Here is a 12,267-nt window from a genome sequence, read left to right on the forward strand (position 1 = left end):
GGAGTACTAAACTTTACCTGGTGGCATAAAAAAATAGTTTTTTTCTCTCAGTCTTTTAAAGAGAGAGACATTCAAAAGTCCACTGATTGCTGCAAGCGTGACATTTTCAATGAACATGCACCATCACTGACAGAGTAGGTGAATACATGTACCGAACAGGAACAGTGAGGATGAATGCTCACAAACATCGAATACAAATAAGTGTTTGCCTAAGGGGCCTCTGGCTATGTACTCAATTCTTAAACGAAACTGTCTGTCTTCAATAATCATAACTTTTGCCATGAAATGATTCCAATGACTGCTTACCTTCATCTGTGACATCTTCTTCCTAAGCCTGTCTCTGATAGACTGGTTGAGATTAGCCGGCGCTGGACTAGAAGATCCCGCTGTCCCGGCTGCAACTGCCAACACAGCTTCTTCAGCTGACATGAGCTCTGAGACAGAAAAAATTCGAGAGGAAAGATCATCAGTAAATCACCTCTCATTGAATTTAAAATTATAGAAAGGGTTCCTCATCTCATTGTACTGGAGTCTAAAAACTTCACACACTATCCGAAAAAAATATACCCTCAATAACATACCTTCTACAGCCCCTATGATAGAGCTGAAGTACCGGTCTGTGACAGCAAAGACGGCCCAGGTCTGTGACAGCAAAGATGGCCCAGGTCTGTGACAGCAAAGATGGTCCAGGGCTGTGACATTGCTGTGACTGAAGTCTGTATACATTGCTGTGAGTACTGATGTGTGACATTGACTCAAACACAAATCAGAAATATTGTACCAATGAGGGGACACTGGTTTCATAGCTGTACTTACTTTTATCCTCCTCTGGTTTTTCCGTTGGCTCAGCCTCCTCTTCCTTCGCCTCCTCCGTTTCATCTTTTGGCTCTTTCTTAATTCTTGCTTTCTTCTTCTTTTTAGGTTTCTCATCCTTCGTGGCTTCATCTTCTATTTTGGGAGTCTCTTCTGCTTTCGGCGTGATGGGTTTGAGTTTGGTTCTCTTGGACGGCTTTGGTTTGTCACTTTCTTTCAGTGATTGTTCAAGCTGAACAAGGCAAGGTAGGAATAGAGTTTGTAAGGTTAGCATGCTATCAAAGCAGTGTCTCCCAGTTTTCAAATATCCAAGAAATTTGGCTAGCTAGTAGAAGAGGTCAAAGTTCACATACTGGACCAGAATTTCCACAAGCCAAACATGATCCATGATCCACAGTGATAGCCTCACTCAGAACATGAAATGAATATTTATCAATGGTACACCGACTGTTCTATGTGTGTACCTATCGAATTCACACCTTGCAAACCCTATGTTTTCCATGGAATGTCAAATCAGTGGAAATAATTTGTTTGCGGTTGGATCTCATCAGGCATATGCCTCTATGCGAGTCATACTGAGATTGGGCTCAAATGATAGCTGTCCTCAATTTACTGTTGTGTTAAATGTTCAATGGTTTACTACTATCAACTGTTACCAAAATAAGCTGATAAAAATATAAATTGTATAAGATAGGGATAGCGTACATAATATAGCATACAATCAGTCATTTAGAAACATTGTTGTAATCAACTCATTTGCATTGATTATGGATTGATATATGAATGCACATCATAACTTTGCATAGTTTGAATAAAGTTGTGTGCAGAGTATGGACATTATGGCGCAGGAGCATTGGTAATATTGTGAACTTTGGCATGGTCAAATTGGCTACTCTTGGGGGGAAGTGCTCAAAAAAACAGCATAAAACTTTTTAATTGCATATTGAACTGGTGGACGCAGACTTTTGCATACAGATCAAAGGGGCTTTCCCCCTCTTGAGGGGCCTAAATCTATGTGCTCTGTTGCTCCACACTATATAGTCATTGATACTGTGAATGATGCTTTCAGCTGTATGAACACCAATGAAATGTATAGCACAGCCTGTAACATTCTGTGACATTTTAGTGTAGTAACTTTGATTCAGTTATTGAACTAAAGTTACCCAGACGACAATGTTGAGAGCTGTCCAACACACAGCGTTAATGCTATATTGCCACTTCCAACACCTACAATACATGTGAGTTTAATTTACCTCCTTTTTCGTTTCAGCTCTCCTCTCTTCCAGGTCATCGATGAGTTTCTGTGCCTCAATGAGGTCATCATATGCCTGTGACAGATTAAAAGATAACATTGAGGTCATCACAGGTCATGCTGAGGTCATAGGGTACTCCACATACTGGTACATGTAGCTCTCTGTTTCAATTCAAACTTTATACAATACTTTCCTTGAGTAGGTGCATCATCCTGCATGAGAATCACCAGGTATGCTGGTTAATTAATTATTTGTCACCCTACGTATGTTTGTGTCTACTTTGGTTCTACCATGCTACAGTATCTGCTGAGCACTTCTTGATCCTTTTTGGGCCATCTCCTGGAATTTTCTACAAATTAGCTGAATACGGTACATGCAACACAAGATATTTTTGAGTCAATTTGGCTTAGCGTTCACATAATACTGTGCACAACAAACTAGTCTGAGCGGCACTTTTTGGCTGGTGCCTCTAAAACAAAAATTCATTTAACTGTGAAATATACTGGCATTGCAGGAGTGTAATTCTCTATCCTGTTGTGAAGGATGATAGAGTATAAGATATCAAATACTGCACCGCATTGTCAAACTGGTGAAATGATCAATCATTAGAATAGGACAAAAAAGCCATGCATCAAAAGAATTCTTGTTTTGGCATTTAGTATTTTGATTCAACTACAGTCACATGGAAAACAACAAAACAAGAATGCTCTAAGAGGTGTTTCTGACACAGAGCAAAATGACAAGAGTAAGTTCACCCTCAGACCTGTAAAATGTACTGCAATAGAAAAAGGTCACTTTGTGAAAGCTGAATGTCAATGTTATAAGGACATGTAAATATTTAAAAAACTGACTTTGCTAGTATATATATTGATGTTCATGAAGATGGGAAACAAACCCTTGCTGCGTACTGGTATCTTTTGTTTACCAACATCTGCTGTCTTATCAAAGAAAGTACGTCACTGTACTTACCTCTCTTGAGGATGATAACGCTGTCTCGTCATCGTCACCATGCATTCCACTTTCAGGAAACTGACATTGAAAGAAAAAAATTACGTTCAAAAAAGACATTCTCACATCATACAGCAGTCTTTGACACTATCAAAGCAGTAGTGAGTTCTATTATGGCATACATACTTGAAAAGATACCCAACTGTGTATAGCAATATTTACTCTCTCTTCAGTTTCTAATCATAAGAGTTTAAGAATGTGTTATTGATGAGACTGACCCCATTTGTTCTTGGTGTGAGTTCCATGTCTGAGCCTTCAGTTTCTCTGCTAGTGTCTGCCAAAGACTCCCTTAGTTTCTTGCGCCTTTCGCGAATCTTTGCTGCTAATGTGCTGCATAGAAAACATGAAAAAATATACCATTTACAGTTAGTTTACACCCTTTCGTGACATGCTTATTAAAGAGTGTTATTCAGTAACACTGTCACTAGTGTCAGTGTCACATGCAGTGTAGGGTGGGGTGGGAGTGGATTATACCTATAGTATAGCATGGGTCTTTTGGTAGCTCCATGATTATAGCGAAATCCAGTGGCTATGAAGTGAGCAATATAAGAATCCAAACACCTGACCTACACATTTAATATTTAGTGTATACGCCAACAGTCTATCGGGCCCATAAGGCGACAATTACTCAGTCTGACACCTCTCCCCACTTTTGGCACCCAAAACTGACTTCACTTTATACCCGAGCCTATGGTGACATTGTGAAATTGTAAACTGTAATATTATTGCAGCTTGTACTATCACCGCGCAGAGCACCAAAACTGTGTAGACGAGTCAGCAAAGTTTTACTTACGAGTGGAGTGATACGTACCGGCCGCCGCGTACTATGCATATAATAATTATTATATGCATAGTACGCGGCGGCCGGTACGTATCACTCCACTCGTAACTGTAGACGAGTCAGCAAAGTTACTTACGATTGTCCTGACATTCTTGTATTCTGTTGTTTTTAATCGAACGATTGTACTTCTTTCGATCGCGATGTACACTTTGCAACTATTCCCAATGTGCCATAGTGCACAGGCTAGAATGAGTCACCGCCAAGTTCAAACAATACCAACTGACAACTGCCACGACCGCACAGTGAAAGGCTAGGTGCAATCAACAGGCAGTAGCCTGAATTGAGCCGTTTCCCGATAACTCCTGCGGTTGATTATCTGCTCTTGCTTGATTGCCTTGCGAAATTTTCGTCATTTAGATAAATGCTGACGACCTTCTACCTCGGCGTAGCAAAGGGTAGAGCTTCTCCGTAGCCATGAACAACGATTGCTGGCGGACGTAAAATATTTCGTTTAGGTTCCCCTAAGTGGCAGCGGTTGAAGCATAAGTGCTGAATGCCATTCAGTATTTGTAATTTGCTCCGTAAGTTAGACTCACTGAACACCTTATTTCGTCTTCTTTTCTAAAAATGATTACTTATTCCATGGTTTAAAATCTCAGAAAGAAAATTTTATGGACAATGCGATTTATGACGTACTGTTTATTTTTCATAGTGTTGGAGGGCCTTTCCCCGAATGACCCTGGCCTGACCTGATCAGAGGAAGGGCGGACGATCAATCGTAACGTAGGAGGCGCTGTCACAAATTCCATAAGCGGATGGGATGCTTGCGGGATCATATTTAGTGCAATGTGTCTGGCGAGCGATCCAGTTTTCAAATGCTAATTCAAACTCAATTTCTAAATAGATGTACTCTATTCCAAACCTTTAATTAACAAATTGTTGACTGAATACCAATGTGTTTTCATAATTTGTCTATTATCTGTGTGGGAGTTTCGGTTTGAATGTTATCAGGCCTGGGCCTGTAAGGCTTAGGTTTCTTCACTTTCCATGAGTGTCCAGTAGGCCTAATGTTACTCATCAAAACAAGGCATGTGGAAATTTACACAGCGTACAAAAAAGAGATCAAATTATCATCAATTAGCTAGATTTTCTCGTACATTTTTCTCAGTGTGGATAATCCTTACGGAGACCTATTGCAAGAAGCATAAACCATAAGCTTATACTTTGGATTTTTCCATCGTTTACAAACACTTTCCAAAGAAGCATTGAGGTAGACGGATTCTTTCCTACGTCCATGTTCAGTGGCAGTAATACAAAGTACAACTGTCAGAAGTATAAGCTTATCGTCCAGTCCGCACGGCTCGGTTAGATCGGCGTAGCCACAGTCGCTTGTGAACCGATACACGTAGCATAGTCTCCCTCTAACCTTGTTTCGACGGGGGTGGGGGTGGTCTCTGCCGGTATAAATACCTTGGCTAGTGAAGTTGTAGGCCCTATAAGCTTATCATGGTTCCCGATCGAGAATTGGGTACATTAAGGTAGTACGCTGCTCTTTAATTGAAGGACTTAAACTTTTGCTAAAACTGTCCGTAGAGAAACATTAAACCATTCCCTTTCGAAATCAACGACAAAAATCAAGAGTCGCCGTGCAAAAGTTGCTACAAGGGAAACAAATAACCAACCTTCACCAGCACTTGAAATTCAAAATGGCCGCCATCCCCTGTGTTGGCTCTATGGGGAAAATTAAATTTCTGACTTGCGCAAAAATAAGCCGGCGAAAAGTATAATCACGGCACGAGCTTCAAAATGAACCCCATAAGTGGTAAATCAGAAAATAATAGTAAAAGTTTGAGAGTCCCCCATTCTCAAAACATATTGTGAACTTTGAACAAGACTTGTCGAGCAGAACGTCTCTTCACCTTGCGGCAGGAGCTGAACACATTTGAGAATTTGTTGCAAATTTTCGACTTTCACAACTGGCAATTATTCTCAATCGTACGACATTGTTATGAATGCTCACACGTACTAATCTTTCCCTAAAACAGAGCATTTGACAGGTTTCAAGATAATGGTCTTTCATTGTAGCGATAAAAACCCCGAGATTTGCAGGCGCTGTTGTTATCAGGAATAGTATCGATTGAAATGCGTCGAATGTTACGCCCGGTTGGTCGCTCGTGCAATTATGCCGTGAAAACTGTTCGAAATGTGACCGCACTGTTTATCAGTTGCAATAATACTTCTATTGTGTACCTGTTGGCTGGTCTACTACATGTTCTGACACTATACCATTACCTAATTTCCTATCTAGCTTCGTAGATCGTTCTCCATGCTCTGATAAAATCCGCCGATCCAAAAGGGCACCGCAAAAACGGCAGATTCGACTGTTTCTCTCATAAGCTTTTCTTTGCACTACTCCGGCCGACAGTCGCAGTCTGTCGTTTTAGCCATTTTACAAGTTGCGCACTTCACCAGTACCGATAACAGCCACCGCGGGCTGTTGATATCTCGTTGTCCTCATTTGACCCGAACACTCTGACTTATACACAAAGAGGAACCACTATGTATGCACAGGACAACACTTAACAACGGTCTGGGTTGGTCTGTTCAATTGAAACGCTAAGTGAAAGCACAGACCACAACACAATAAAACAGCCAGCCAGACAAAACGAAAGTAAAATCGTACTGAGTACCATTAACAATAAACATGCATTCTGAAGAGTCATACTATGATGTGTTTCTGCATTGTGAAAATTACTTCACAAACGGTCGAAGCAACGTTTTTGAAGGCATATTTTCAAGGGTATTTCATATTATATGAATTCTTTGAATCGTCTGAATCTATTTTATATAGGCTGCGCACGTCATATGGCCTTTGAAGCCACAGCTCACAGGTGAAATGTTCACGGTTTCCTCAGATTCAAGGATACAGAGTCAGACCTCAGTATTCAAAAAAATAATAACAAGACCCTTTGCTTTGTACATGGGAGCGCCGCTTTTAGGGCCTGTAATTTTCCAAGCCAGACAAACTTGAGACTTTAACGCTCCAAATAATAAAATGAATAACATGTCCATGCAAGTGTTGCAGACAATTGAAATTTACTGGCATTGTATGCCTGTGTCTCTCTCTCTATGTGCTACCTACATCACCGTAATGCCACAAACAGCATGGCTCAGTAAAGTTTCAGGATGCCTCAGATATTACGGTTGCCTTCACTCATTTACTGTAATTATTGTCGGCTTGATAGGAAACTATGGTAACTGTTCTGTTAAACACTATGTGTTATAATAAATAGTCTGATAGACTTATTTTAATCTAAAAAATTGTCGAATTCGTGCACACTCACCGTTTCGAACATCTGTGTACCCAAGTCGACGGTCCCTGATCGTCATCATAGCAGAGGAGTTGTTGTCGGAAATGTTTCGCCGATATCTGTGGTGGTTCAAGCTTAAATGCTATCCCTCTATGCCTAAGTTTCAATCAGACATTTACAAATGGCCGCAATATACTAATCATTAATCTCTTTCTTACCTTGTCAAATATATACCTGGCAATTGTCCCAAATTACGCCCTCTCGTGGTCAGTGTGGAGAGGTTTGAAATGAATGCAACTTTTTACATTCTGCAGAAGGACCACACCAAAGTCGCTCATGCTGTCTCTCCTTTTTCGATATTATGAATGATATCAAGGGTGATTTCATAGAGATTTATTCCAATCTAACGAAAAAATGGGTATGGCATATTCAGATCATTTTTCTCAATTTGTCAAAACTCTTTTTTTCCAATTTCTCTGAAACCTGTCCACAAATCCCGCAAATGTTTTTTTCAGATGAATTCACATTCTGAGTGCATAATTAATATACTATCGTACAGCACATGATCACAAATTTCCTTTGGCCGCCTCGTTAAAGATGCTTCTTACTAGTTGCATGATGTCAGGGCATCTCGTCGTGCCCTTTTCCAGATATGCACAACAGCTTGATTGTCGCAATGCAACAGCACGCGGCGACCGTCGTGCCAGCGATACCCCCAAATTGATGTCTTGATCAAATTCGGAATGACTTCTCCTGTTATGTGCAAATTTAATTATATGTTAGATGCTACTGTGTATATGCATGAGTGTTTGTATGTCTGCCTGCCTGTCTGTGTGTCTGTGTGTGTCTGTATGTATGGTACATATCTATATGTGTGTGTGTATGTATGTATGTCTGCATACATGCATGCATTTATTTATTTATTTATTTATTTATAATATTCATCCACAGCGGACACGATACGTGTACCGACATAGGATAGGATGACTGAAACAGGTGCGAACCACCTATACAAAGCCAGTCACCCTAATGAAATGAAATATGTACAAATGAAAAAAGCAAACTACAATAACATACGGGAGATAAAAAATGAAGAAAGTCTAAAACAAATCAAATAAAATCTACATAGGTCTACACCTGCTACACAGACAACGAGAAATCAACGTACAAGTGTTGTCTGGATCAAAACAGTTATAAAATTTATCCCAATACCATTTCGTCAATGTTACTCTAAATGTACAAAGTGAAGCAGTGGTTCTAATTGTCGCCGGTAAATTGTTCCAGAGAATGACAATTCTATTAAAGAGAAGGTGTTGGAAAGTGACAGTTTTACAATGGTTTCTATCCAGTGCATTTGCATCAGCACTAGAACGTGTATTAATTTTAGATGAGTGAGTTTTGACATACTTATGAACATTTAAAGAGTATTTCCCAGTAGTGCATTTATAAAGAAAATCAGATCAAGAATCTCCCTGCGAAATGACAACGGTAAAAGGTTTACAGCAACTAACCTTTGTTTATAATCAATGTCAGTGGGATAATTAAGAATATACCTTGTTGCTGCTCTTTGGATTTTTTCAATTTTACTAAGTTGCGCTTAGACTGGGCTGCCCAAACGACACTACCGTACTCCAGATGACTACGCATTAGTGAGCAGTAAAGAGCTTTAAGTGTTTTAGAGTCACATTTGTAGCCACAAGTGCGCTTGATCATGCCAAGCAATCAATGAGATTTCATGCAAATACGATCAATGTGAGTATTCCAATTCAAGTCGAAAGTGAGATCAACACCTAAATCACAGTATTTTTTAACATGTCTGTATGCATGCATACATACATGCATTCATACATACACAATTGTATGTTTTATAACTCTCCCTTCAAAAATAAGTGCATGACTGGTGTTTTTGATGATGGTAGTGTCAATCTATCCCACACCAAACCGGAGAAACAAGAATATCGTGGTCAAGCAAAATCGCCATAGCTTTTGTTCACATAGATATTGAGGTAGAGTGAATAGCAAAACTCACAACTTGGAAGTTTACTCTACCTATGAATTATCAGTTCCATGAGATAATGCAAAATTACCCTAATACACCTGATTTGACTATTTCTGTCATCATTTTTCTTATGATAACACTTTCTTTTACCAGGGCTAAAATTGTGTTTAATCATATACAGTAGAGAAACAATGCGTTTGATCTTTCTCTCCTTTGATTGGTTGTTTTTAGTTCTTGTATTTCCACGCTTCTTCAGCGAGTTTAGTGCTGATGAAGGGTTGAACCCGAAACGTATATATTTTTGTTCTCTGAGATTTTTTAAGTGTTTTATCTCCCGCTTGTCGGTCAATATTTTATTGTATCCATTTTCACTTGCTGCAGTTTTTATCCTCAGCTTTCTTTAAGTGTTTTATCTCCCGCTTGTCGGTCAATATTTTATTGTATCCATTTTCACTTGCTGCAGTTTTATCCCTCGTTTGAAGTCGTTTGTAAAATTGGGTTTAATTTGTCGACATGATGTCACTGCCTGATTTTTGAATTGAATGTCGACCGATTTGACTTGTCCACCTGTGGCTGTACATTCACGATCATTCTGGGTCCACTTTAGCTGTAGCTGATAGGTACTATGATACTAGTCAGATTTGCATAAGGTAGCATGCCTTGAGATAAGGTGACCCCGACTGTGTGGTGTGCAACCTCGTAGCTGACATAAATTATAGACTTTTGGTCACCACACTCCTTTATTTTTATGGTTTTTATTAGAGTTCAATAACAATAAAAATGACACGAAACAACCCTTATTTCAGGTAGATTTAACACAGGTAGTAGAGGGCCCCTACCATCTATGGCTAAAGTCACAACTTAAACCACCGCTACAGTTGAATTATTATCCAAATTTGAATATGGAAGCACGTGAAATGAGATGAGATGGCCCAGAGTAAACCTTTCTGAAAGATGGATAGGAATTTTGTTGACTCACAGACAGAAGTCGACCGAGCTTCGGTACAACGTACTATAATCGAAAAGTGACCTTGCCTTGATAGGTGGTGGTAAGGGCAGGGGGCTTTATTCTAACTTTATGGAAGGGAATATTTTTTTCAGGGCCGTAGCTTGCAGGGGGTAGAGGGGCACCTGTCTCCCCCCTGGGATTTTCCTCAATGTCAATATGTAAATTTATGTAACTTACCCAAACCCTAGCAAAGCTAGGTTTTGCATCCTCAGCCCTGTTTTTCCATATCATAGGGTAGCTTTTCTTCCAAGGCAATTTGTGACTGTCAGCCGGTGTTTGCCTTAAAATGATTTGCGGCTTCGTAACTATTGCTTTCACAAGCGAGGCTACTGGCTGACGAATTTACACCTACGGCCCTTGTTATTAATATTTGGGTATAGCGAGTGTTTGAGAGAAGGCAGCTTAATCGTAAATCTGTGTAAATTCTACACATTACATTATCATAATCGGACCGCAAAAACAAAATAAGTCAATACTACTGTTTTTCAGCCTTATGATGTTCAGAAAAATATTAAAAATTAGGGGAATCCGAATGTTTTCCCATTGTTTGGCATTCACAAAAAACAATTGTTCGTTAGGACATACAGACTTTTTAAATTTTGTAGGCCTATTCGTAGATGTGTTGTTGGTAACAGTAACGAAGGGGTGAGTGCCTGTGAGAAAGGTGTAACATTCACAGTTACAGAGTAATTAAAAATAAATGACAATTGAATACATATCAGAGTTACCACTCAACATTTACTTTAAAGGTATATAGTCACCTGTAATCTAAATATGCCCATATATGGTCAAAGGGGCGTTCCTTGGTATTCAAAATGCCCACGTGAGGGCGCTGTTTTTAAAAAGCGGCCACCCGCTTAAAATCTGTGATTGGTTAGATTTTCTTAGATTGGATTACAGGTGACAGTATACCTTTAATGGTGACATACATAAAAAAACAGAGATTTAAAAACATTGGTCGAATTGTAGGTATGTGTTGTTGGAATGGTCATAATGCGTAATTTTCCAGGTGAGAGGAGATACGTTTTTTCGTATATACATTGGCTTAATTTTTTATCATTTTTTCAAATACATGACTTCATAAATTGATAGCGACGTGGTACTTTTCGTTTTCACGCCAATCTTTCTGTGGAAGATAATTAAAACCTTTTAATAAGAACAGAATGTAACCACACATAGATGCTTGCTATTGTTTCAGTGTTTATATTTCAGATAGTTTCAGTGCTTTAATTTGTATTTACTACAATACAAATGAACTCTTGCCTCTACTTCTTTTTTGCCTGCCTTCTCTCAGTTTTGAAAAAAGGCAATCATCGGACATAAATGCAAAGAGTTCGAACTATTATCATAATTATTATCAGATCATTGATAAACATTGTCAAGTATTTCAACACAACCACGGTCTTAAAGTGACGTTTTATATGTCATTTTATAGGAAACTATATATTTTATATATTTCTACTCACTTTTGATAGTTTTTGATCTTGAAGGTGATAGTGAAAGCTATAGCCGAAATGTCAAAATATTAAATTTGCTGACAATCTGTAAATATACAGCAAGTCAATAAAGAGACAACGAATGGTTTTAATGTATTAAATATGAAATATGACATTGTGTTAAATTTGCAGACTGCAATATATTGATGCAGCCAAAAAGGTAAGTATATCAATCGTTTTGAATAAAAAAATGTATTTTAAGACAAAAAATTACGGACAACTATTTTTTGTCAAAGATAGCTCTTCACATATAGAACGGTTAGCCATTTTGGAGATGTGTCAATCTGATATTCTCTTATAAGAAAATAAAGAAAATCAAAGTGCATTTACATTCTGTATTACACGTCTCGCAATTACAACAATTTGAAGAGAGGTCTAGGTAGACCTTTACTGCCCCTTTTAAATGAAGAAATTTTCGAGGAACTACAGTGTAAAAATCTTGAGAAATCCTTAGCTCAAAGTCTCAAGAAATTGATTTTCCGTCAAATGCTCTTTACTATATTTGCACAAACTTCAGCCTGCAAAATAACATAGATATTACATTTCTAAATTGAACTGTTTAGTTTTCTATACTGCGAGCAAATTTCATTACAGTTT

The 12,267-nt window shown here is 38.7% G+C and overlaps 1 protein-coding gene across 5 annotated transcripts in view; it reads right to left on the bottom strand.

The window, feature by feature from the left end:
* Nucleotides 1-7,382, bottom strand: part of LOC139133226 (coiled-coil and C2 domain-containing protein 2A-like) — a 58,659-nt gene extending 51,277 nt beyond the window's left edge. For 4 of the 5 annotated variants that reach the window (XM_070699715.1, XM_070699714.1, XM_070699713.1 and 1 more), the window contains exons 1-6: nt 3,992-4,359; nt 3,293-3,404; nt 3,036-3,095; nt 2,067-2,141; nt 817-1,045; nt 307-434 (exon numbers count right to left, since the gene is read on the bottom strand). In XM_070699715.1, the coding sequence (XP_070555816.1) occupies nt 307-434; nt 817-1,045; nt 2,067-2,141; nt 3,036-3,095; nt 3,293-3,404; nt 3,992-4,005 (618 nt within the window). In that variant the 5' untranslated portion in view covers nt 4,006-4,359. Of the gene's footprint in view, nt 1-306; nt 435-816; nt 1,046-2,066; nt 2,142-3,035; nt 3,096-3,292; nt 3,405-3,991; nt 4,360-7,199 lie in introns of those variants that run through there. The other variant, XM_070699716.1, reaches the window with a different exon arrangement.
* Between the last annotated feature and the right edge of the window lie 4,885 nt (nt 7,383-12,267).

This window comes from Ptychodera flava, chromosome 5, assembly GCF_041260155.1.
Source record: "Ptychodera flava strain L36383 chromosome 5, AS_Pfla_20210202, whole genome shotgun sequence".
In the NCBI taxonomy this organism is placed as follows: domain Eukaryota; kingdom Metazoa; phylum Hemichordata; class Enteropneusta; family Ptychoderidae; genus Ptychodera; species Ptychodera flava.